General features: G+C 35.1%; 1 protein-coding gene across 1 annotated transcript in view; it reads left to right on the top strand.

Moving 5' to 3' along the window:
- The window catches only part of B3GLCT (beta 3-glucosyltransferase), a 67,740-nt gene that overhangs the window by 3,336 nt on the left and 38,723 nt on the right, over positions 1 to 25,681 (top strand). The window contains exons 2-5 of the mRNA XM_026675026.2: positions 3,791 to 3,849; positions 7,024 to 7,063; positions 9,599 to 9,708; positions 20,159 to 20,235. Coding sequence (XP_026530811.2) covers positions 3,791 to 3,849; positions 7,024 to 7,063; positions 9,599 to 9,708; positions 20,159 to 20,235 — 286 coding nt within the window. The remainder of the gene's footprint in view (positions 1 to 3,790; positions 3,850 to 7,023; positions 7,064 to 9,598; positions 9,709 to 20,158; positions 20,236 to 25,681) is intronic.

Here is a 25,681-nt window from a genome sequence, read left to right on the forward strand (position 1 = left end):
AGCTTGTATGACTGCTGGACTGAAGCTTCATCCCCATTATTCATTAAATGATTATCTGGGAGTATGTTTTATTTATTTATTCATTTTTGACACCTAATTGTATTGTATAATTTACCAAACCAAAGGAGAAAAGGATTGGAGAAGAGGAAGAGGAAATAAAAATATGATCCACATTTACATGCAAAAGGGAATTGGCACATAATACCCATATGGATTCAACTTTGGGGCATAAGGCAGTGTAGCAGTAAGTAAACAATTGAAAAAGAAGTAGTGACTCAATGTAAAAAAGAAATGCTCTGATTGTAAACATGACTAAAATGAATTTTATATTCCCATCAGTGTTAGTGAGTCTCCTTGAACTCAACAAGTCTAATTTGCATTGGATTGCATTAGGAAACACAAGATTTATTTAGTTTCTTTCATAGAGTTAAGGCTATAAAAATAGTTTTGACAGAATTTTTGGCAGCTCAGGGATGAACTGTGGGTCCTTAGTGCCTCTCTGAACTTGGTTGTTTTCTTGCAGACATTTCATTACTCAACTAGGTAGCATCGTTAGTACTAGAAGAGAGTTGGGTTAGCTTTCTTTTCGTATGCTAGTGCAGCAGCCCCTCAATCTTTTGGGCCTCAGGGACCGGTTCCATGGAGAGGTTTTTCCGCAGATTGAAGAGGGCATGGTTTCGCATGCTGCTTCCACCCCACGCTTTGCTTGTTTGCACAGCCTGGTTTCTGGCATGCCACAGCCCAGTGCCGATCCAGGGACCGTGATTTGGGAATCCTTATACTACTGGCTTGCTCTGTCATTGTTGGTGGGAAAGTTCATCTGTTAATTAAAAAATGGGTTATCTGTTTTAATTGTGAATGGATTTAAGGTATTTTAAGTATTTTAAGATATTTAAATGTAAGTAGATACCATTTGACAGAATATGGAGGTTTCCAGAGGTGGTATTCAGCAGGTTCTGACCAGTTCTGGAGAACCGGTAACTATTCAAATTTTGAATAGTTTGGAGAATCGGCAAATACCACCTCTGAATGGAGATTTTACAGCATCCTTCCCCTGCCACGCCCATCAAGCCACGCCCACAGAACCGGTAGTAAAAAAAATTGAATCTCACCACTGGAGTTTTCCTCCGTGATTCCACAAGTTGATTGCTGTTTTCTTATCTAAATATTTTTTTCTACATGGCATTTATCACCATAATCTTCATTACTCCTGGAGTTGTACAATAAAACCCACTAGGACAGATGGTGCACTCTCATTATCTCCTAAATGCTCTCCAACAAAGTAATTTTATTAGCTAATAATATTTTTGATTATCCAGTCATAATCTAAATAAAATTAAGAATGCAATAAATGCCCTTACTTAAGTTTGCTAATAGGCTGAGTAAAGAAAGCCCGTCTGAAATTAAATCTGGACAGTATTGCGGGTCAATAGGAGATAGCACTTGGGAATTCACATTCAGCATGTTGTGAAAAGGATTGCATTCCTCCTGAAAGAGCAGGCTCACAGTTTAAGATGTCATTGCTGGACTGAAAGATAGTGGTTGCATAGAATACATTTGCTCTGTAGTCTTTTATTACTCTCATATGCATAAAACAACGAATACAAATAAGGAAATAGTTTTTCTTACAATGCAAATAAAAACATCAGCATCAGCATTAAACTTTGAACATCCAAAATAATACTGGCCAACCTTTCCAGGATGTAAATAGAAAGCCACTTCATAGGCACAGATTCAAAAACAGGTCTTCAAGACTGCAAACTAGAGGTAGTAGCTTTCCCTCATAAAAAATAACTTTTTTGCTCGGTTAATCCATGTCTGCCTTTGTGAGTTACTGGGGAAGTACAAGGCACAACTGGATGAAAAAGAAGAGTAAAGGAAGAAACAGCAGAAAAAGTGGAAAAAGTAAACATGATTGATGGGGTTGCCTGACTAGGTCTACAGAAGAGGTGGTCAGAGAAAACTGGCAGAAAGAAAAAAATTGGAAAATCAGAGGAGAACCTGAAAGGCTACAGGCTCTATGCAACATTTGGCAGTTGTTTCATCTGTCCCCTGTTGTAATTTGCCTGTGTAGAATTACACAGTGACTTGTGTGAGAATGGTGGCCATATAAGACCATTATGAGATGGAGGGGGAGGAGGGAGAGGGAGAGAGAGATACTGAGACAGTAAAAACCGATGTTCATCCATCTCTTTAACTTCCAGAACAGCATTGATTGAAGTGCATTGAACAGGGAGATTTAACCAGGGCAGATGGTCCCAAAAGTAATCTGATCCAAATCATGCAAAGCTTGAATTGCACTTGGAAGAAAAGGGAGATATCTAATACAGCACCTAAATCAGTGGTTTAATCATCCCAAAGCATTTATCACAACAGTTGTGCTGCTACATTTTGCTTGAAAGAGGTTACTGAGCAGATTAACTTTAAAAGATTTCAGACTTAAAAATATTAATTCCTGAAAAATGCATTGTCCAAAAGGAATCCATACTTTATTGTACAATGCTCTTAAGCAACAGGCTCATTGGTAAGTTACCATTATATGTACAAAGTTATCATTTCTGAGAAAAATTAGGCACCATAACAACTAGTAATGTTTCACACAATACAACCATACTTGACAGGTATAATACCTATAAAACCTTGCTACAAGTCTTTTCATGATGGTATCCAACTGCTTCTTATAGATCATATTGCTTTAGAAATTAAATGCATTTTTAATACTCATATATTACAGTATCACTTGCCTGTGTGTATTTAGGTAAAGTACTCTGGCCAAACATGAAGATGGTATCAAATTATTCAGGATAATGGGTTTTAAAGCAGAATAAGAAAAAAAAAACCTGATGAGAGTAAGAATCACAAGAAGAAATAAGGTTCTATGTAAGCAATTCAAAATAACGTATATAAAATATATTAAAATTCTTTTAAAAACTAATTGAGGTTGTGGCAGACAATTCATTGAACTAACTAAACTGCATTGGCAAATACTGTACTATGTATTATTCCATTATTTATCAAATAAATTTGAACTCAAACAGGTCTGCTGATCATATATATATAAAGCATGCTCTTAAGAAGAACACACATGCCAAACTACTGCAATACAAAACTGAAGTGTATGTCTAATTTTCTGAAGCTGTTCAATATAACATTATTTCAAATCTCCATGCTATTGTATGGCAAACTTCTTTTCAAATTATGCCAGATAATGTTAGTTTTGTCTATCTTATGACTTGTAGGCCTTGAACTGTAAACGTTTGGGGAGCATATTATGGTGCTTCTGCTGATGTTCAGATTGCGCCCAGATTCTGATTGTGGCTCTTAGACTTGTTATCTTGGCATTATGGACTGTGAACAATTTCAGCCTCTAAAGAAGTAAACGTTAAATATAAACGTTAATCTTAATTTAGGGGTAAAGGGAATATGCGCGCATTTAGAAAAGTGAAGTGCTAGATGACAAAGCTATATGTGTATTTATATAAGGCTGTATAGGTTTTATTTTGACTTTAAACTATCTAAATTGGCTTCAGATCAGATCAGTATTTTTTTTTATTCCAGGAAGAATGGGAATAACATTTTCACACTACAGCAAGCAATGTAGTACTAATTTGAAACATAATTATCAGATGCTTGAAACTAATTCTATAATAATGACTATTATAGACATTCTACACATTTAAGAGATGTTATTACCTAAATTGCTTTTTAATATCTATGTAAACATAATTTCTCATATTAAAAAAATGACACAAACTTGAGCGGAGGATAACTTTGTTCTCCTTTTTTCCAGCTTTAATTCTACGTGTTGCTGCTGAAAATGGAAAAGATTGGATTGAACTTCTGTCAGAGGTACTTGAAAAGATTTACCTGTAAAAATATGTCAAGTTTTGATATAAATAGGTTTGAAATGCAAAAGAAGTTTTTCACAGCTCTGATTGTAAACAGCCTTATAATCTCGTATATTAAAGTTCTGTTTTTATACCCATCATGTTTACTGTCCATTGGAGCTGAGCGGCTAAAGAATATTGTTCATTTATGGTTCAATATCTAGGTAATCTTGTACTTAAAACTGTAATTGAGCCTAACTGATATTCATGTGACTGCACCCGATTTTATGTATTTATTTCTTTGCACGATCTGTGTTTTTGCTGGAAATAGGCAAAAAGTGCTGAAAATCTCAATCACATGACAGTGGGATATTGCAAATGGCCATAAATGCAAGTCGGTTGTCAATGCCCCAATCGTAGGGCTTTAATCAGTGGTGGGATTCAAAAAAATTTTACTATCAGTTCTGTGGGCATGACAGTGGGCGTGGCAAGGGAAGGATACTGTAATATCTCCAGTCAGAGGTGGTATTTGCTGGTTCTCCGAACTGCTCAAAATTTCCACTACTGGTTCTCCAGAACTGGTCAGAACCTGCTGAATACCACCTCTGGCTTTACCCTGTTTCTCCAACAATACGGCCTCCCCCAATAGGAAGTCCCAGCATGTTTTATAGGCATGAAATGAAATTAAGCCCTTCCCCCCAAATTAAGGCCTATATTAAAACATGCGAAATGGGGGGGGATGGTGGTGGGGGCCTTGCCGTTAGGAAGTACTTTTGTTGCACACCCGGATATGGTGCTGCCTGCATTGACCCCGATACGAAGTGCCCCACCAATGCCGAGGTCAACATCCAAGCCGTCGACACCTGCCCACCCAAAGATACAAGGGGGGGGGGAATTAAGTCACCCCTGAAAAGACAGCCTAGCCATTTTTTCAGGGCTCAAAAAAAAAATAAGACCCGGCCTTATTATATGAGAAACACGGTAATTTATTACATTAGAGATACAGAATGATTTTTATCACTGACTGTGATAGTTTAATTATTTTGAAAGCTTACTTTTTGCAAAAGAAAATGTCCCCAGTTACACGAACTATCTTTTAAAAGTGTATAAATGTATAAACGATCTGCCAAAATGAGTATTAGCAGTAACAATTTGATATGCACAATAGGTCCTGATTCAATTTTTTAAAATGTAAAATGCCTTTCTAAAGTAGGGGTGTCAAACTCAAGGCCCGGGGACCAGATCCAGCAGGGCTGCCCTGGAAATAGTGATGGACAGGCCTGCAGTGCCTCTGCCAGAGAAAACAGAGCTCCGTTTTCGCTGGCAGAGGATTGCAAGAGCTGTCTCAGCCGAAAACAGAGCTTGGGAGCTTGTATGGCAGAGCGCTCGGACCACCACAGGCACAAATGATGTCATGCTGGCCACGCCCATCCTGACCACGCCCATCTCCCCCAGGTCATACACAATCCTGATGCGGCCCTCAATGAAATCGAGTTTGACTCCCCTGCTCTAAAGGAATTGTACAGAACGTGTCATAAAATCACATAAAATGATATAAACAAAGCTTTTCTAAATGACATTTGTAAAAATCATTACCTGACTGCAGGGACACTGGGACAGGTGGAATTTGGAGAATCAGTCTCACCTATTCAGCGTCGTTGTAAGTTTGAACAGTCACTCAACGAGTGGCTGTGAAGTGAGGGCCACCTGTAAAGTGTTCACATTTCAAAACAAAGTCTTCCCAAAACAGCAAGCAAAATGTAATATCTGCAAATGCAAGCAGCTTCCATTAACTTAATATCTAGAAATAGACATTTTTCTTTCTGCACGAACATTTCTGGTGTTTACACTTTTGAAAGAGGCTCCATGAAATAATACTATGTAAATTTACATCAAGTATCTTTTTGTATTCCTATATGCACTTTACTGTGGAAGATGTCGGTAATCTTTTGGTACCAAAACATCGTACAGAATTTGGAAAATTTTGAGGGTTTTTTTTATGCTGATGTGTATGCTTTAATCTTTTAGTGTTATTTTCCTCCATATTTTACTCTCAAAATGTCAGGAAAGTTTTCTATCTCAAAATGAGAACCATCAGTAGTTAACAGCCAGACTATGCCCTGAATGCTATAAAAGGGACCTTGAGGGCTGTAGACTGCTAATATCTGATGGAAGGAAGAGAAAGGAAAGCAAAGTGATTACAGGGCTGCAGGAGAAATTCAGTAAGCACTACTTTTAAAGTTAGATCAAAGTGAGCAAGGATTTGGAATAAGTTAAAGAGGTTATATGTTGCAAGTTGTTGAAAAATACTTTAAACAAATAATTCCCTTGTGCCTCTTTATGCTGCTGCTGTATTTCATTGGTTAGGAAATGCTTTCTCTTGAGTAGTGAGATTGCCACATGATGTATAGGCGATTTCAGCAAGTATCTGCTATCAGTTGCTTAGTCACTATGGAATAATAGTTAAGATATTTTTAGAACTTGGTTTCCAAGGTGATGCTATGGTGAACTTTTTGCTCCAAAGCACAGTGCTAAGTTCTGACATCTCTGTATATAACACTGAATTATTAGATTTTATTTTGGCCTTTTCAGCTGTATTTAGATTGTAATATAATTTGGATTTGAGCTTTCCTGGGATATATGTTCCCATCAATATTTGGCCATATGGATTTACTTGAAAAAGTAGTTTCTTTTAATTATCTATATAAGTTCCAGTCGATTATAACACAGAGAAATTTAAAATGGCAAAATTGATCAAAGGAGCTAATTTTTTATATTACAATTTCTAATAAAGTGGTATAAAATAATGTTCTGCCAGGGGCCTGTTTAATAACCCTACTTAAGCTAGGGATGGTATAGTTTGGTAACTAAGAATGTGAACAGGGAATTAAAGACTTAGCTACCAATGCATTTGGCAGCTTTAGGCAAAGTCCTGTTTTCTGCTATAGCGAAAATAATAAGATTAGCCTAACTTTTGCTGGGCTTCTATAAGAATTATTGAGTTGGTAAGTGTGAAGCTCATTAGATACTTGAAACTTGTAATATAAATGGTGCTGATATACTAAGATTTTTATGCTGATATACTAAGATTTTTGTTAAAGGTTGTGAATATTTTTAATCACTTGTAACTTTCTTAAAGAGTTATTTTTCCCTCTTCAATTGCATTGTCAATGTAGATTTTGTTTTTTTAATACAGATGCCAGGAAACAATGAGCATTCAAGCCAAATAAGCAAAGGTAAGCCAATCTATTTGATATTAACATTTATAGTAAGTCTAATAGTCACGATGAATAATATGTGTTGCATTCATTGTCACAGTATGCCTGGTAGTACCTTCTTAGACCTTAATCCTTGTAACTGCTATCATACATTATTTTCTTTATCCTCACAAGAACAATTTGTAAGAATATAATAAGACTCCACATTAGATCAGACCAAGTGTATGCTTTATGCAACTGTTTTCCCTCAGACACCAGTCAGATATCTTTAAGAAGTTCACTTGTATAATGAAAGAACAGTAACCACACTTTTGTTCCTGTTCTGTTCTAGTTGATTTAATTGTAAGCTGTTCTGGGAGGCTGTAAAGTCCAGAATAATGAATGCCCTCTGCTCTATATTAATTTCTCCTTTCAGTAAAAATATGCTGATTTAACTGGGACAGATTGTCCATCTAGCCTAATGCTATCCCAGGAGTAAAAAATACAATATCTACTTGCACTGCAGTTATTTGCTATCAACTGTGTTAGCTAATGGGAGCTGAAGTCCAAAAGATTGGAGTTGGGGTGGGACTTGCAGTTAGGTCTTAATGGATAGGGATGGAGTTCTTTCCCCTCTTCTGGCACTGCAATGTGAATAATTTTAATGAAGATCCAAGGGAATTATGCATTGACTGCTGAATTATGGACTCTTCCTCTTCCTTCTGTTTCTGATGAAGTACTTCTGATAAAAGATGTTCCTATACTTCATGTTGGCAAGGTTATATTAGTCTCTGCATTAGACTTTTATCTGCTTGATACCATTTTTTCCGTGATTATGTTTATAAATGGTTTGAAACAAGATGGTAAGAAATTATGTTATTGCAAAAAGCATTAGAAGCTGAAGACTAAGCAACATAATGACAGTACAGTTGGATCTCCATAGTCATGGAATATGGATCCTATGTGTTAGTGAGTGATGAAGAGGCACACACATGTTTTTAGTCTTTCAGCAAGCGTCATCAGAGTAGGATAGTTTGTGACCTTTGTGTGCATTTGCATTTGGTTACTCTGACTTGACTTCAGGCATCTGTAATTATTTAGGCACGGAAAACCTCTTAGGGAATTTGAAAGAAGTTATGCATCTGAATACTGTAGAAGTTGTACAGTCTATATTCCTGAGACTGTGCATTATTAATGTGAACATTAATATAAACTTGCTCTTATTTGCTGACTTTTGATAAACAATTTAGTCGTCTATTTTTATATTGTGAACTGCTTTGTGTATTTTGAAATGTGGTACAGTATAAATGCAGTAAAGTTAACTTTTATATTCACAGCCCATATTAGCAGAGATGGTTCCTGATGTTTTTGTCTTCGAGCAAAACACAAACATTGTTTTTCCCTTCATTATTTGATGAAAGATTGAATATTTTTAAGAGAAGATTGCAGGCAGAATTGGAGAAGCAAAGCCTCTGAAAATCTTTCTGGGTGGCAATGAAGCTTTAAACGTCTCATTGATTAATGTGAAAGCTGTTTTGAAATGTTGATATGAATATTAATCAGCTTGGTTTATCAGTAAGAGTCCCTTTCTCTTGATCCCAGTAATAGTTGAAACAAGGGCCTAGTGTCAGGTATGGCCTGGGAAATGAATTGGTGGATAAGATGAATAATTCTTTTGAGCAGCTGTCTTTGGACCATTGAGACAGACATTCATCATGTTTGGATCAAAATTTAGAATGCCATAATTAGCATGGATGGTTTAATGTAATCGTATCTACAATATAGCGATATTGACATTAAGTCCCCCTCTAAGGAAGATGGGTGGTTAAGAATTAGGATGGATGGATGGATGGATGGACGGATGGACGGACGGACGGACGGACAGACAGACAGACAGACAGACAGATAGATAGATAGATAGAAGACAGATGGGGTAACCTATTGGTGCAACTAATAATACGGCAGTATACAGTTCTTTTGGTAGAAGAAATCAATACCTTTTAGTCATACATATAATTATCTTCAGGATCTGATGATTAACTGGTAGTTGAAACAAGTGAAGAGATCATTAAAATTCCAATAGATTCTATTATGTATATTAAGGAAATCACCATTCTTACAAGCACCATGGTGTGAATTATTTTGCACCTGTGATACAAGTTTAGATTAGTTTTTATAGGGGCATAATGCATCTGAGAAAATGAGTAGCATTTAAAACTGTTTACTCTAAATGAAATAGTAAATTACCTTAGATTCAATGTACAAATACTTTAAAAATCCAATTCGCTATATAAATTCATATAAAATTACGTGAGTATTTTTATTGTATCTTATTTTCCACATTATGGTTTGTGAATTGGATTTTCAGTGGTTAATAAGGTTCTGGCACTATTCTTTTATTTAAATTTAAAACTTTTTCTTGCTTTTTTCAGCCAGTTTATTAGAATTCAGGAGATACTCATGTAAGCGTACATTACTTGAAAACCTAAGGTGTTTTTCAGTGGGCTGTTTACAATAATACTGAATTCACTTAACTATTGTTGACATCATTTATTTATTTATTTCTATTTACAGAGCTAAGGGAGATAGTATTTGTCATCCAGAGTCAGAAGAATTCTTATCATTTGAAGAAAGCAGATGATCTTAAACGAAGTATTTTAAAACAGGCTGCCTCTTTGGGAAAGGTACGCTATTATGCTAAATATATTTATCTTTCTCCTTTTAATTTGAAATTTGAATTATAATTCCAGGATACATTTTTTATTTAAAGCTAAAAAGATTCACCTGTACAATTGTGTAACAGTTGATTTCTAAGCTTCCATTTATATATTTTTACATTATTTTTTAACATGATGCTTATGCTATTTGACTTTTCCTTTGTTTTGCATGAATTTTTTCTCCTCATTTAGGCACATCATGCAGATTAAAATGCATACCTGAGTTTTGTTTAATAATTGATCCTAACAAGATCCTAACTTATTAATACATATTTCTTACACATTGGCTTTTATTGACAAAATAGATGATAAGTTCTTAATTTAAAGTCAAATAGAACTTTATCTGCATTGTTGCCTTTTAAATAAAATCAAGACTATTTGGAGTTCATAGGAGTTAGAGGAGCTAACTGCAAATTAACAAAGTTAGCTCTGTCACAGTAATTAATTGATTGCAAGTAGTCCTTGCTTAGCAATCCAATTGGATTGGCAACTTAGTCACTAAGTGTCAGTCACTAAGCAGAAAATCACACAATCACAACAGGTTTAGAAACTTATTGCTCCTTTGGTTGTTAAGTAAAAGGCTATAGTCACTAAGTGAAACATCACCTGATCACGGCTTATGATTTTACTTCCGCCTTCTCTGTTGCTTGTAAACACACAAATTGTGATCACATGACCACAGGATACTGCAATGTTTGGAACTTCCGGTGGCACTTCCGTCTAGGACGGACGGAGACCATGATCATGCGCGGCTTCAATCCGTGCTTACCCTGTTGGAGGGGTCCCTACACGACCGGAATCATCAGACCCACCTCGGAGAGGTGGGGGAAGAGGGGGAGACTGCCAGCTGGGTTGAGGGGAGCCACATCTCCCCTCCCTGGCTTGGTACTACTCCCCTGGAAGACAGGGAGAAGCGGCAGTTTTAATGGCTGCCCTGAAGACAGGAAGCTACTGGGGCCTAAGTGTGTGCTGGAGTGGTGAAGTGGTGAGCGGCGTATAACTAGATAAGATAAGCTGAACTTTTTGTTTTAATAATCCTGAAAAGCAGAAAGAAAGATTCCTTGCTTGAGAGTATAACAGCGGTGAATGGAAAACAAGAGGACAATATAAAATAAACAAAAAACTGGACTACAAAAGAGCTATAACGAAATTAAGGACGGAATTGGGAATAATATACAGAACCTGGCATTAATTAGGCATTGGATAAAAGGCTGAACTTGCTTGGAATTGATTATACTAAAAAAAAAAGCCAATGGTTGAAATGGTTGAAAATTAACGTTAATATAATTGAAAAAAGGGGGGAAAAAGAACTTTGAAAAGTGGAAGCGATATAGAGCACCACCTAATGGTACAAGACATTTTTTCCTGGATGACTTTATGGAAAATTACTGGCCTTTTAAATGCGTGAATGAGAAAAGATATGAAATAAAAAACTTTAATATAACAAGAACCCCGGAAGTTTAAAAGAAAAAGGAGAGATTGCAGCAAGAGGATAAATGAAGGCAATATCTTGGAACTGCTGGGGGTTGATTGTGCAAAGGAAATAGAAGGACCAATAAGAAAAAGAGAAATAAATGGAGTCTCTTGGCAAGGATTATAATTAACTTTAATAAAATAAAAAATAATACAAGTGATTAAAAAATGGAAGAAGCAAGCAAAGAATTTAAGTTGGAACTGCAAACTGTGAAAGAAATGTTAAAAGAAAGAAGGGGACTATTGGACATACTGGAAGAAAAAGTAATGCAATTTATAGCAGAACAAAGGAACTCTAGAGAGGAGGAGCCAAAGGAAGAGGAAAACAGCCAAGATGGACATGAAGATTCAGAGACATTGCCAAAAGACATAAAAGGAACTAAAACTAAGACATTGATGACAGAGATAATAAATAAAAGAGAAAAAGCTCCCAAGACTAAGCAAAAGAAGAAGAAGCTGTACAAGAAGAAATTTCAAAAAAGAGAAAAGGAAAAGGTAGGAGGAAAGATGGGGGATTGGCAGAAAGAAATAAAAGTAATATTGGAGGAAAAAAGAGGAATAAAGAGGAAAGGCCAGGAAAACTTAGTAAAGGGAAAGTTGGCTAAAACTAAGAAAAATGACAAGGCCGAGAGCTTTAGAGATAAGGGTTAGATATAGCATAAAAGGGGGATACCACATGGAAATGTATCTTTGTATTTTTTATTAGAAATGTAAACTGGGGAGATTTGAAGTTTATAACTTACTGGGAATTACCTTAAGATTATTAGATAATTATAAATGAGAAAAATGAAGGAGTGAGCAATATTAAGAGGATTCTATTGTTATCAATTCTTTCTTTATATATATGTATGAATGTATGTATGTATGTATGTATGTATGTATGTATATACACATTCTAAAATAGTCTAATGATTATTTAAATGATATTAGGAAAACAGAATATGTCTTGGGTGAAAATCTGGTATTTTCAAAAATTGTGAATTAGGGTTATATAAATGCTATAGGTTGAAATTGGTCAAAGGGAAGTAAAAGGGGAAATTAACTCTGTTTTTATTTTTATTTTTCTTTCGTTGTGGTATACATGAAATAGAAAATGCAATTGATTATATAAAGGATATGAGAAAATAGAAAAATATTTATAATGAATGTATTATAATCAAAAGCAGGGGAATGAAAATTTATTAAAACTATATAGGTAAATTTTGGAAACAAAGAAAAAATATGGAATGATTATATGAATATCTCGGAAATATATATAAGATATATTGTAGATGAGGGGATATACCATGTGGATCCTAAATGTATTAATCTTACTTTACTTTTACTCGCTTTTTTTTCATTGACTGTCTAATTATATATTAGTCTTAAGAAAGTTATAGATGATAACAATACATAATGTAACATAAAATAGGTGGTAAGCTGAAAATGAAAATAATAGGGGATAAAGAATTGAAAATATATGTGAGGATGAAATGATTTTGCTATTGAATCAATGAAATGAAATATGAAAGGGAAATTTATCTAAAGATTAGTCTAATGGATGATAATTTGAGGTGATATTAATTAAGAAAGTTGAAAGTGCAACTATGACTATGTATAAATATTGTAATCTGGAATCACGTTGCCCACGTGAAGAGATGTGTAAAAAAATAAAAATAAAAAAACTTTGAGGGGGAAAAAAAGGATACTGCAATGTTTGTAAACATACGCTGGTTGCAAAGCACATGAATGGTGATTACATGACTGAAGGGCACTGCAACGGTCATAAATATGAGGATTGGTCACAAAGCTATTTTGTTTATATTGGATTAACTTAGAACACTAATTAAACAAGGCAGTCTATAAGCAAGGACTTCCTGTAGAATCCTCTGGCAGTCTCTAGCTACTGCCTGAAACTGACCAGATTTTAATCAGTTTCACACTGAATGCTTTTGTTGTTCTAAATGTTGGCATTCAGCCAAAGTTACTTTTTCATAATCCTAATTGCAAAAGGAGGAAATTACTATCTGTAATTATTTATCAATAGGTATATTTTGAAATTATAAGCAAGGTGATTGATAACTAACAGCAGTTTCTCTTTTTATCAACAAGACAAGGAAAATCAATATTGCAACCAAGGGAAATTATCCCTGCCTGTGTAACTTTTTTAAAATGAGTAAAATTCATGAAATGTCAGGAAAGTGGTAATACGTCTAATATGATTTTACATTGTTGTACTTTTATTTTATTTTCTGCCTGATAGGAAAATTATACATTTTCTTTTTTTTACCTAAATGTTTGTAGTTTCTATCTGCTTTGCTATTGGATTGTTAATTTTCCTGCACTCCATGTTACTGCAGTATCCTTGCATTTGTTGACTACAATATATTTTCACAAACTAATGAGTAGACAGTAATAAAACAGAATGAAACATTTTTCTATTATATTTATTTAGAATTATTAAATGTACTGTTATAAACAGTATATCTAAGAAGAAGAAAGAAACGAGCTGCGTTATTGTTATATACATTGCCTAAAACTTCTTAATTAAAATATAGAATATGTTTCCATATTATTTCATCCATGTATATTCTTTTATCATTGGGTGGGCAAGTAGGTGGAGAATAAACCTACATGTGCTCTATTATGTAGTATTTAAAATGTGTGATACTGAGAAAACTATATAGGTGGGAAGTGGATTACCATTTTGCCCTAGAATAATTTCATGTAAACATCAGGAAATGGACTGAAATGAAACCTTTATAATATGCTGCTCTGTGAGTTGGTCATGCAGTACATATTTATTTTAGTTCATATTTATTTTATATATAGATTATATATAATCCCCAACCTTTGCAACTTGATGGCCCAGCTGGGAGGGGAGAGGGGAACCAAGCTGTGCAAATGGTGGGCCAGCATTCACGTGTGTCCTCGCAAGCGGTGGGCCTGTGCACATGCGGCATGCTGCTCAGCTGCAAGTTGAGCTGTATGTGCATGCGTGTGCTTGCCAGCCCACCACTCGTGTGAATTGACCTTCTCATGCACACCAGTCTGCTTCTTGCATGGCCTGGTTCCAAATAGGCCATGCCTAGTAGTGGGCCACAGTGCAGGGGTTGGGAACCCCTGCTATAATGTATTTGGAGAACAAGTAAAAATACTGTGAAAGATAATGAATTCTAGCTAAATGCAGATCAGTACTTCTTCATCATACTGGAAAAGACAGGTGGGACAAGGGGCAAAGGGCACAAGGCCATAAATGTTTGCCAATAATACATAATAAAACATGGTTTATGACATCATGGATAAATTTTAAAACATGATCTGCAGCATCATATTTTTTATTACATTTGTATGCAAGATCTCTTGGTATATGAATTTGCATTACTATTAAAGCATGAGTTACAATCTGGTTGATTCTGTAACTCACAGTAGTTGATGAGCAAGTGGTAGTTAGCTAAGAGAATACAACTCCATTTTGTGCACCAATGCAACCCCTCTTATAAGCCACAATTGGTCTAGAATAGAATTGTTATAGGGGGTCACAGGAACTTATCAATTTGTTCATTTCATCCCACTATTTTGACAGCTGCACTGGTTTCCTATTAGCTTTGGATTCAGTTCAAGGTGCTAGTTGTCACCTTTAGAGTTTTACATGACTGGAGGTCTTGGTATCTTTTGGACTTCTTATCTTCACATCCAATACAATTTGGAAGTGCAGGCTCTCTCCTATTTTCTACTGTTGGGGAATGTCATCATCAAGACCGAAAGGAGAAATCCTTTTCAATTCTTGTCTCTTCTGTGAAATAGCATCCTGGAAATATGATTGCATTTTCTGGCCAATGTTGATTTGGAAAGATCATTAAAACTTGCCAATTTCTAAAGCCCTTTGAGCTGGGAGTTTTTACTGTTGTTCCCTGTTATTGTGAAGTATTTGTCTAGTATAATTATGTTTGAAGTATTATATGATGTTGCTTGATTTTCATATTATAATTGTGTTATTTTAAAACTTTTTTCATAATCTTTCTAACAATACTTAACCTTAAGGAAGAAAGAAAATTTAAAAGTTCAAATTAAAAATTTAAACAAAGAAAAAAAGGGTGGAAATGTATCTTTATCTTATGCTAAACAGTGAGGTTTACCAATGAATTCATTACTATAACATGAACAACAGAATATATTACTGTAAGATATCACAAAATCTCTGCCATACTGCAGTATTATTAGTAGAGAATCTTGCCTTTTCCAAAACTAATAAATCATACATCCCCAGCAATCATAACTTATCATCTCAAATATATAACTTTTCCCTTTCCTTAATATAATTATTTTTACCCACATACCTCAAGGAAAAATACATCCGCAATTCGTAAGTCAAATTCCAAAGGTTGGTATATATGTGTTGTATTAATATTTTTTAAGATTTAAACATTTTTTCTCATCAATTTCCTTATATAAATTAATGTTCTATTCCCTCCAAAATACTAAATGATCGCATGCCCATAACATATGGGGCAGTGAGCCCTTAATTTACACTTCCAGCACAAGACATCTGGTGTCCATCCTTTAGATTAGTGGTTCCCAAAGTGGGCAGTACTGCCCCCTGGGGGCGGTGGGATGCCTTAGGGGGCACTAAGAGGCAAGGGGACGCTAAGAGGCAGCAGGGGCGTTCAAGGCGCCAGCTCCACAGGCTCCAGTGCAACAGTCAGTGGTCACTCCATTGACTGTTGCACCAGAGCCTGCGGAGCCGGCGCCTTGAATGCCCCCCCTGCTGCCTCTTAGCGCCCCCAAGGAAGCGAGGTAAAAGCGCATGTGCCTCCTCATAGTTGTGTCGCAGGAATTACGTAGGGCGGGCCTTTCGGCATGTTGAGTGTTCCTGGTCGAGGCAAGTGTTGGGAGGTTTTGCTTGGTGGGCCAAGGCCTACAAGTCAATGTCGGGGATTACGGGAGGTGGGACGGGCTCTGCTCAGAAGCGGCTGCTGAAGGTGGGGTGCTAAGAGGCAGCAGGGGGGTGTTCAAGGTGCCGGCACCGCAGGCTCATCCCATTGACTTGCACCAGAGCCAATGCATCGAACGCAGTGAGAGCAGCTTGTTGGGAAAGTCACTCTGGCTTTGCTCTACTTTCCCAAAGTGCCGCCGCTGTCGCATTCTGTCTGTCTGTCCATCCATTCAAAAGTTCTGTCTGTCTTCCTGCCTACCTACCTACCTATCAATATAGATCTATCTATCTGTCTATCTACCTACCTATTTATCTATCTATCTACCTACCTACCTACCTATCCATACATACATTCATCCAAGAGGTCTGCCTACCTACCTACCTCCTACTTGTCTCTCTCTCTCTCCATCCATGTTTGAAGCGCCGGTCCCGCAGGCACATTGGGAAAGTAGAGCAAAGCCAGTCTGGGGGGGTGGGGGAGAGAGAGACAGAGACAGAGACAGAGACAGAGAGAGACCTGATGCATCAGATTGAAATGAGGCCTAGTTTAGACTGAGGCCCTTTTCCACATTGAAACATCTTTGCTAGCACATTGAAACATCTTTGGCTTCTATTAAAGGTTTTGTAGACGAAACATGGTCAAGACTATCAGGAAGCTCTCACATTTTGTTGAGGCTTCTAAACAGGATCCATTGGACCAGATCTCCTCCCTAAAAAATCACTTTTCCCCAATGTATTACAGTGCCAATTCTGAAGAAGGCAAAACCAAAATGTACTGGTAAATTACAAGGAGAACACACACACACACACACACACACACACACACACATTCCCTTCTAACCCTGCTGGAGCAGGTGATTGGACTAGAATAGATATCTCATTATCTTTCTCCTCCCTCCCCCCTTTGTTTCTTTTTCTTTCTGTCCCTTCACGGCAGTGGTGGCACGTTTGAAAAGTAGAGCAAACCCAGAGGTTGGTAATTTTTGCCCACAGAAATTTCAATCCCACCCCTAGGTGGGGGGCACCGAGGATGAGTTTGTAGCACCAAGGGGGCGGTGAACTGAAAAAGTTTTGGAACCACTGCTTTAGATACATTATTTGGGAATACTAGTACACCCTCAATACAATTTTTCAACATCTTTACAATGTACCTATAAAGATATCATTTTAATTTTTTTAAGTACCTGAAGTCATTCATGTAGCTTTATCAAAAATTCCAGGACTTTAATCCTTGTTGGTAATATCCCAGAAATATCCACTTTAAAAATATTCTTGAGCTTTTGATAGAGATATAGATATAGATTTTATTTTTGTCATGAATTTCAAGTAAGAAAGCAATTCAGGTGCCTTTGAGGGAGCCAGAGGATCTGGTCCATTTTGAAATACAATGGAATATTAGAACATTGTTAAGCTGAATGTACCTCCACTGTTGTGTATTGTGAAGATGAAATAGGAATTGAAGTCAGGAAAAAACCTTAAAATAGTGATTACACAGTAGTTGATTTAAAGTATTGATCCCAGCTTGTACCCAAGCTCTCCAATAAGCCAATGCATTTTGCCACAGTAGAATTTTTCCAAAGAGTGAAATATTCATAAAGCACATTATCAAAATTCAATTTATTTCTCAATATGGCCTAAAGATTTCTTGCCACTGATATTCCTGGAAATAAAACACCTTTTTTGCTACATATTTTTCCAAGCACTTGCCAAGATCGCTAAGAAAATAGACCATAACCTTCAAGTTCTCTGATAAAGAATAATATTCCATTATATTTTCATTCCACCAACAGGTGGCTGATAAAATATTAGACCAATGGCATTTTTGCAAAAGAGATAAATTAAAACAACCTTCCTGAAATGATCACATTTTTGACAACTCTATCTAAGAAAAAAGGTTGAGATCAGTATCTTTCAAACTTAGCAACTTTAAGATGACTTCATCCCAGAATTCTCCAGGCAGTATGACTGAAGAAGTCTGAGAGTTGAAGGTGTTGAAGGCAACATCTTAAAATTGCCAAGTTTGAAAAACACTGGCTTAGATATATGGCTTCCTAGAATGAAATATAAACAGTTTTATGCAGATACATCTCAAAATAACCAGATACCTTCAGCAAACAGGAGAAAAAGCTGTTCAGCTGAGGGCTTTTAGTGGTTAAATGGCTGTCATTGGGAAGTACCTACATAGGCATAATTCTTGTAATTTAAGTGTTATGCTGCAAAATTCCAGGAATCTATTTGGAATATGCCAACTTTACAACTCATACTGATGTAAATAGTTGATGGTGTAACTGCTTGCAGTTAAGCTACTCTCCTATTTGATTATTCGTCAAAAGGATTGTAATTTGGCATTTGTGCAACATTAGAAATATTATGAACTTGGAAAATAGAAAATTCTACAGTATCTAAAATTGATTTTTCAGTTTGAATATCTAGAGATGGTTTTTATTCATTGCAATCTGTTCTATACTGGAGTCTCTTCTGACAGATCTCACAAATCTACCCTTATAAAAATGTATCATAGATTTCTTTTATATCCCTATTTAGAACTCTCTACTGTATTTAAAAAAGGACTCACAAAATATATGTAATGATGAAGTAAACCCTAGCTAATCACTTGTTTAAAAATTGTTTTTCAAAATATGAATAAAAGCTGTAGGAGAAATGTATAAAAATGTGCACATTTTTATACAGCCTTTCCTGCTTTTCAGGGGAGAGGGGGGGAGGAGCAAACTCATAAATCACTGGAGAAATTGGCTGGAATAAACTTATAAAAATGATGAATGGGTGGATATAAAATTGATAAGAGTCAGCCATTTGCAATATACCCTCATAGTTGATTCTTTTATAGTCATGAATGTGAAAGGGAAGAACAAGAAAAAACTGCCATTTATTTAAAAACCTGTTCAGCCACTTATCTGCATTTTCTCTATCATGCAAATATAAAATAAGCAGTAAAGGTATTTTTACTAAAAGTAGTAATATACAAGATACCATTCTGAAAATAGCACTTCATTTTATTAAAAATAATCATGGATCTCAGTAATGTATATCTGCATGGACATACATATAGTTAGGCTCACAAAATAACTTTTATACTATTGCTTAAAAAAAATACTCGACTAAAAAATGGGTATCAAAAATCAATATGTTGATTTTTTTAACCAAAACCAAAACTCTGTATTTAAAATATGATTCACACTCTCAGTGTCAGATCAGAATTTAACTCCTAGGCTGACTATTGCAACTGCCTGATGTTTTTTGGTGCCAATCAAATACGTTCAAATTAATCAAACCTTGAGATGCATCTGATGCTAAAAAAATATGCATGTCTTAGGTAAGTAGGGTTGCCCGTAGGTAGGTTTTTTAAGCTAAATAAATGTTCTAATGCATTTATAGTGGGATTGGGATATATATACTCCTAATAACATCTGCACATTCAATTTTTGCAAAACAATGAAATACAAAAATATTCTTTCTTTTAGATCTATGGTAAAATGCCTTTCACTTAATTTGTATTGTTTTTGAGCCTTCCAAGTTCACTAGGTGTTCAAAAACAGCATTTTGCCTGTGTATTCCATTGTAGCTTAAAAGAATAATCAAGTTTAAGGAATTTAATAAAGGTAGAATTGCAGCTCAGTTGCTTTTTTGCAGATCTCAGAAATGCTGAGTTATATCCTTTGGGATTAGTAGCTGAAATCTTGCACAACTTTTATGCCTGATATTTGCATTTCATTTACCTTCAAGATTCTATGTATACTCTATCAATGCCAGTATTCTAAATGTATTCAGTTGATCAGAATGTAATATTTATTTTCAATAAGATTCTTATGTGAATCTACTTGCTTGAATAGCCAGTCTTATACTAATTACTACTACTGCTCCTAAGAAAATACTCTTAGTTTAAAATAATTTTGGTATTTATGAATAGGAATGTTTAATTTATGGAAAACATGAAACAAAGTATTCAATTTTTAACTCTGTTTAAGGTGTTCATTGCTCTCTGGTTCATGGAATATGTTTTCTTAAAAGGAAATGCCTACCGTTCTTCTTACGCATCAGATGGACAGACATGAAGGGACATGGACTATTTTACCATTAATGCATGAGTAAGTGTAAAAACAAGGTATAATATTGTGAACTACAGTTGGAAAGGATCATTTTTAGCCCGTTAATTTTCATTCCACTGCTGAATTTATGAATCCGTTTAAATCATCCAAATAGATGGCTTCTGGCCTCCACTTGAAAACATCAAGCAAAGGAAAGCTCATTCCCTTGATAATTGGTTCCATATAAAATTTACAATTAAGATTTTTTTAGAAACTGCCTTATACTGTAAGAAGAGCATTTTTCTTTGCCCTGCATGATGATAAAAAACAGATCTTGGCTTTTCATGTGACAATTTTTCAGACGCTCAAAGAGTGCGGTCACAGTCCCCTTTCAGTTTTCTTTTCTCAGTGATGAATATGCCCACTTCCCTCAGTCTCTGCTGGTAAGACTTAATTCCATAACTTTGATCATCCTTGCAGACCTTCTTTTCTTTCTTTTTCAATTTTTCAATTTTTATTTTTTGCAAACATATCAATGCGTGAACAGTGTGGCATCTGAGTGTCATACATTTTGATACAAATAAAGTAGTATTAATCATATTTGTTTTATTTAACAAGCTTGTATAATTCTAATAATAATACACATATATATATGTTAAATTATAATCTTTCATTATTTAGTTATTTAATATTTCAGTGTATTATTTTATGTCAATCACCCTATTCTAAATGTCATATCTTTTAATACAAATAAAATATTAATCATATTTATTATATTTAACAAGCTTATATAATTATAATAATACAGACATGTTAAATTATAATCTTCCATTGTTTACTTATTCAACTTGTAGTCCTTCATTATTTGGTTATTCAATATTTCAATATGTTATTTTTATGTCAATCACCATATTCTGCGTGTTGTACATTTTAATACAAATAGAATATTATTAATCATTTATTACATTTAGCAAACATACACATATTCATGTTAAATTATAATCTTTCATTATTTGTTTAATCAATAGTTCAGTATATTTTATGCCAATTGCCATATTTAAAAATACCTTCAAATTCTGATTTCCCCTTTTATTATTACTTCTCCTTATTATATAAAAATGGTTATTTTATTAATTTCCCTCTCTCTAGACTCCATCCTTATTCCATCCCTATTCTAGCTTTTGATTATACCGCTACTGTATTTAAACATATTCCCTTTCTAGCCATCGTCTCTTACTTACTTAAAAGCTTTCATTGTTCATTTCTTGGTTTGCCTCACATATTCCTCTCTTGGATCTTTATATCTATCTACTTCCACATCTTGACTACTCATTTTAAACATTTCTCCCTTCTCTGCCCTTTTCCATTGTCTAGTTTTCAAAATATCTACTCTTGCCCCTATCTCTTTTCCAGAAAAATCTTCCTGGTTCTCTGGTTCCTTTTTTAATTTGCTTAGACTATTCTTCCCTTGGCTTATATCATCAATCCTTATTATTTTTGTTATTATCTCCTTTTTATCGTCTGCTTTTATTTGTTTTGTCTGTTCCATTTTTCATCTACTCTTCAATTGGCTCCACCTCCTCTTCCTGGGTGTCTTGATCACTCATTGTCCTTTGTGTTATATTTCCCAGCATTCCATCTATGCTCTCCATTCGGCTATAATTTCCTTATCATGTCTTGTCAGTTCATAATTTCCTTATAATTGTCAGTTTCTCTCTTGTACTTATACTTTGAATTTACAACACCATCTCTTCCCAGATTCCACTAATTTCTTCTTGATGAACCATCTTGTTAAATTTTATTATATCCTTCTTCAAAGTCCATATATTCAAACCTAAAGTCACTTCTCAAAAATTCAGGATGCTTAATTCTTTGTATCCCAAAATTGATCAACCTATTCCTCTGCATAGTCCCCTAAGTTTTCCAGAACCTCCTTAAGTCCCTCTATAATTTCAGTCTTGTGTTGTAATCTTCAGGGGTCATTTTACTGATAGTATCTTTCTTATTCTTATATTTAAATCTCCAATAGTCAAATATATCCAAGATTTTGGGAATGTGTTATTCTTCCTTTTGTCGGCAGGTGGCACTGTTAGATTAAATTTTGATGTTAACCATTTTTTTCTAATTTCCCACAATGTAAAAATAATGTTAATTTTTTAAATGGATAATTCCAGCACTTCAAAATGCCTATCAAAAACAATGCCTGTCCAATTTAAAAGTCCAATTTTCTATATTTTAATGATTTTTCTGCCTTTTCCCCTTAAATTCTTTTTCCTTCAGTTTTGAAATTTTGCTCAAAGTGTTAAGTTGCTACTACTTTTAAAAATAGTTGTAAGCCTCTCTTTTCTTGGATATTCTTTTGGGGTTGAAATTTGAATAAAAAGGATTCTTCTCATCCAGTTCACACACTGTTCACCAAAGTCTGCTCCTGCACTGTGCTTAGATGGTCATCGGTTGTCCCAGCTTAGTGGCAGCCATCTTTAGACTGCCTCTTCTCCTTGCTATGGCATAGAAGGAAAAAAAAGCTCCAGGGTTCAGCAGGAGAGTTGCAATCTCTCCTGCAACCTCACAGAGCGCCTATTCTTAGCTTTGCCACCCTTACAAGGCGGTTTTGGCTCCTTTCAGAGCCCACAAACAGAGAGAAGCCAGCACCGGAATGGAGAGCTCCATGACTGGTAGCACAGCAACGTCAGCTGGAAACCCCAGACCTTCTTTTCATGTTCTATAATTTTTCTGCATCTTTTTCAAATGTGTTGCTCAGTAATGAATATGGCTCTGAAAATGCAGCGTGGCCAGTGTAGAAGAGAACAGAATTGTTTCTTCTGGTAATGTCAAACTTTGATTCTTTTAATGTAAATTATACTTCCACTGTATTAACTTTCCATTTTTGATAGCTGCACTGTTTTACTGATTTTTATTAACTACAATAATACATCACCCTAGTTTAATGGAAGGCTGTCAGTGAGCAATCTTTGTACAGTCTTTGTCAGTGAGCATTCTTTCAAGCCAATTGTGGCTCCTTCCAGTGAACTTTATAATTTGTTACAAGATACTTTATCGAATGCTTCTCTGAAAGTCAAATTATATCCATATTATTCCCATGATCTACTAAACTAAAGGAATTACCTAATTGAAAGGGGAAAATTACATTAGTGTGATTACTTCTTGATAAATCCATATATACTTCTGGCAACTAATGGTGTTTTGAGGGGTTTACAAATGGTCACTTTGTCATCTGCTCTATAATTTTCCCGGGTATCCATATTCTATTTCAACCTTAGAAAAAGACAGAAAACAGTTTACCTCCTCTAGCTATCTGGTTCTTTCTACTTTCTCAAAGATACTAGATAGAAATTCCTTCAGTCACCTAAGATACAGTCCATCAGGCTCTGGAGATTTAAACATATTCAGGGTCAGTTGTTCTATGCCTTGCTTTCTGTCAGCTTTCTGTTAAATCCTGCCCTTCAGTCAACTCTTCACATTTTCCTGATAGAATGCACTTCAGAGGACACTGAACCAAAATAGCAGTTATGCTTGTTCTTTGCTACACCTTTTACCATTTTCACTGTAAACAATTGAAACACTATTCCATTAAAATTTAGAATGTAACTGAAAAGTCCCTTAATGGTCTTAGTAACCTTGATTAATCTCATTCTTGTTCTGAACTTTAGCTTTCCTGATATAGTCTGTACAATACCAGACTATCTATATATGCTTTTTTTGTGATGATTTTTACACCGCCTATGTATACTATTTTTTATATTCAGATCCTTAATAAGTTTTTGTGTAGCTTCTTCTAGTGTAGTTTCTTTTTTGCCTCATTGAAATTATTTTCAGTAGTACTTTTGGTATTTCATTTTAGACTCTCTTACCAATCATGAATTTATTTCTCCATTTGCATCTTCTAATATCTGCACTTAATGATCATTACTCTGAATTTTTAAAAATCTACCTCTTGAAGACTAAGACTGTTTGCTTACATTTAGTTTTAGTTTCCCTTAATGTCCAGAATTCTTCCAATGTTTCTACTGCTTTCATTTCATCAACCAAATCTCTCCTATTTGGTAGGATCAAGTCAAGAATAGCAGATCCTATTATACCTTTCTTCATCTTTTGAGGGAAAAAGCAATATCAAGACAGATCCTACATTACCTGGAAGAACCATCCCTGGCAGTATCTCTCAGTGGATGTCAGGTAATTCTAAATTCTAAAATCTCTTGGTTCTTTGAAAGATTGGCAGTTTGGTTTAGAGTACATCATTGTTTTTCTTGGTTTTGTGATTGGCTGGAAACATCAGCAACTTCTGTTGTTATTCTTCTTCTATTTATTTTGGTCTAGATTCTTTAAGTAAGGCCAAGTTCATTCCCTTGGATCTCCATGCAGTATTTTCAATATTTAGTGGAATTTTGCCTTCTTTCATTTTGAACAAGCTGCATTTGTATGTTCCTGTGCTCTAGCCATGAAAATCATCCCAGTGTTCTCATTATACCATACATATTACATCATATATACTAAGCTTATCTTGTTTACCAGTTATAGTCTGAGCATTAGTATATACTTTTGAAAATGAAGAACATGTACTTTGTAAGATGTTGTCTTTGAGTTTTCATTGAGTCATCAAACATAACAAGTTTAATAATTATTTATTTCTACAGTATACCGAATATTAAGGAACATTAAGTTATTTGTCCACATATAACCTAGATTACATTAAAGTTGTCCTAATCAGATATGCTTGCGTCAAAAGGTATTCTAAAGCTTAGTATATGTAGATAAAATCAAAGGATCAGAGTAAGATACCAGCCTGTACTAGTGTACACCAAAATTTATTAAACTATTAAGATTAATATGACCAATAAATAAACCATCATGATATACTATTGTATGAAGAGGGGAAAGTTAAACTTACAAATGCATTTATAATTTTGAAGGGCTTTAAAATAGTCCACTAATAGTCCATATAAATGGACACAAAATCAACTTTGTAAACTTCTGGTCTATAGTACATGAGTTGAAACAGAATGGAATGCTGGAACTGCTGTATAAATTATAAGGAACTCCAGCTAAACCTAAAATGTTTACTTCATCAGTGGACACACAGAAAGCTGGTATCCCGTTACACTATTTCTATACCTAGTTATTGTGCTGGAATATTAAGCTTTCCCTTTCTAGTCATCTTCTGTGGACTATGAAAGTTTTGGCAGCTTGTCCATTATTTGCCTAAGCCATGCTCCCAGATATTAACACACAAATCACTCAATCAGACAGGTCCTAGAGTAACCAATTATTATGATTTTCTTATCCTTTTACTGATAGCAACACATCCCCTCTGATTGTCAGAACTGTTGCTGATTGAGAGGCTGTTTCTTCTGTACGATACTCAAAGGCATTTCTGTATTCCTTTGCTGTTGAATATCGCCAATACCTCCTGTTTCTCATTTCTCTCTCATTCATGGGCTAGCTATTCTAATTACTTATTCCATCAGTTCTTGTTGTAACATTCAGT

Source organism: Notechis scutatus, chromosome 5 (assembly GCF_049901735.1).
Source record: "Notechis scutatus isolate UNSWTSFEM ecotype Mainland chromosome 5, rNotScu1.2, whole genome shotgun sequence".
In the NCBI taxonomy this organism is placed as follows: domain Eukaryota; kingdom Metazoa; phylum Chordata; class Lepidosauria; order Squamata; family Elapidae; genus Notechis; species Notechis scutatus.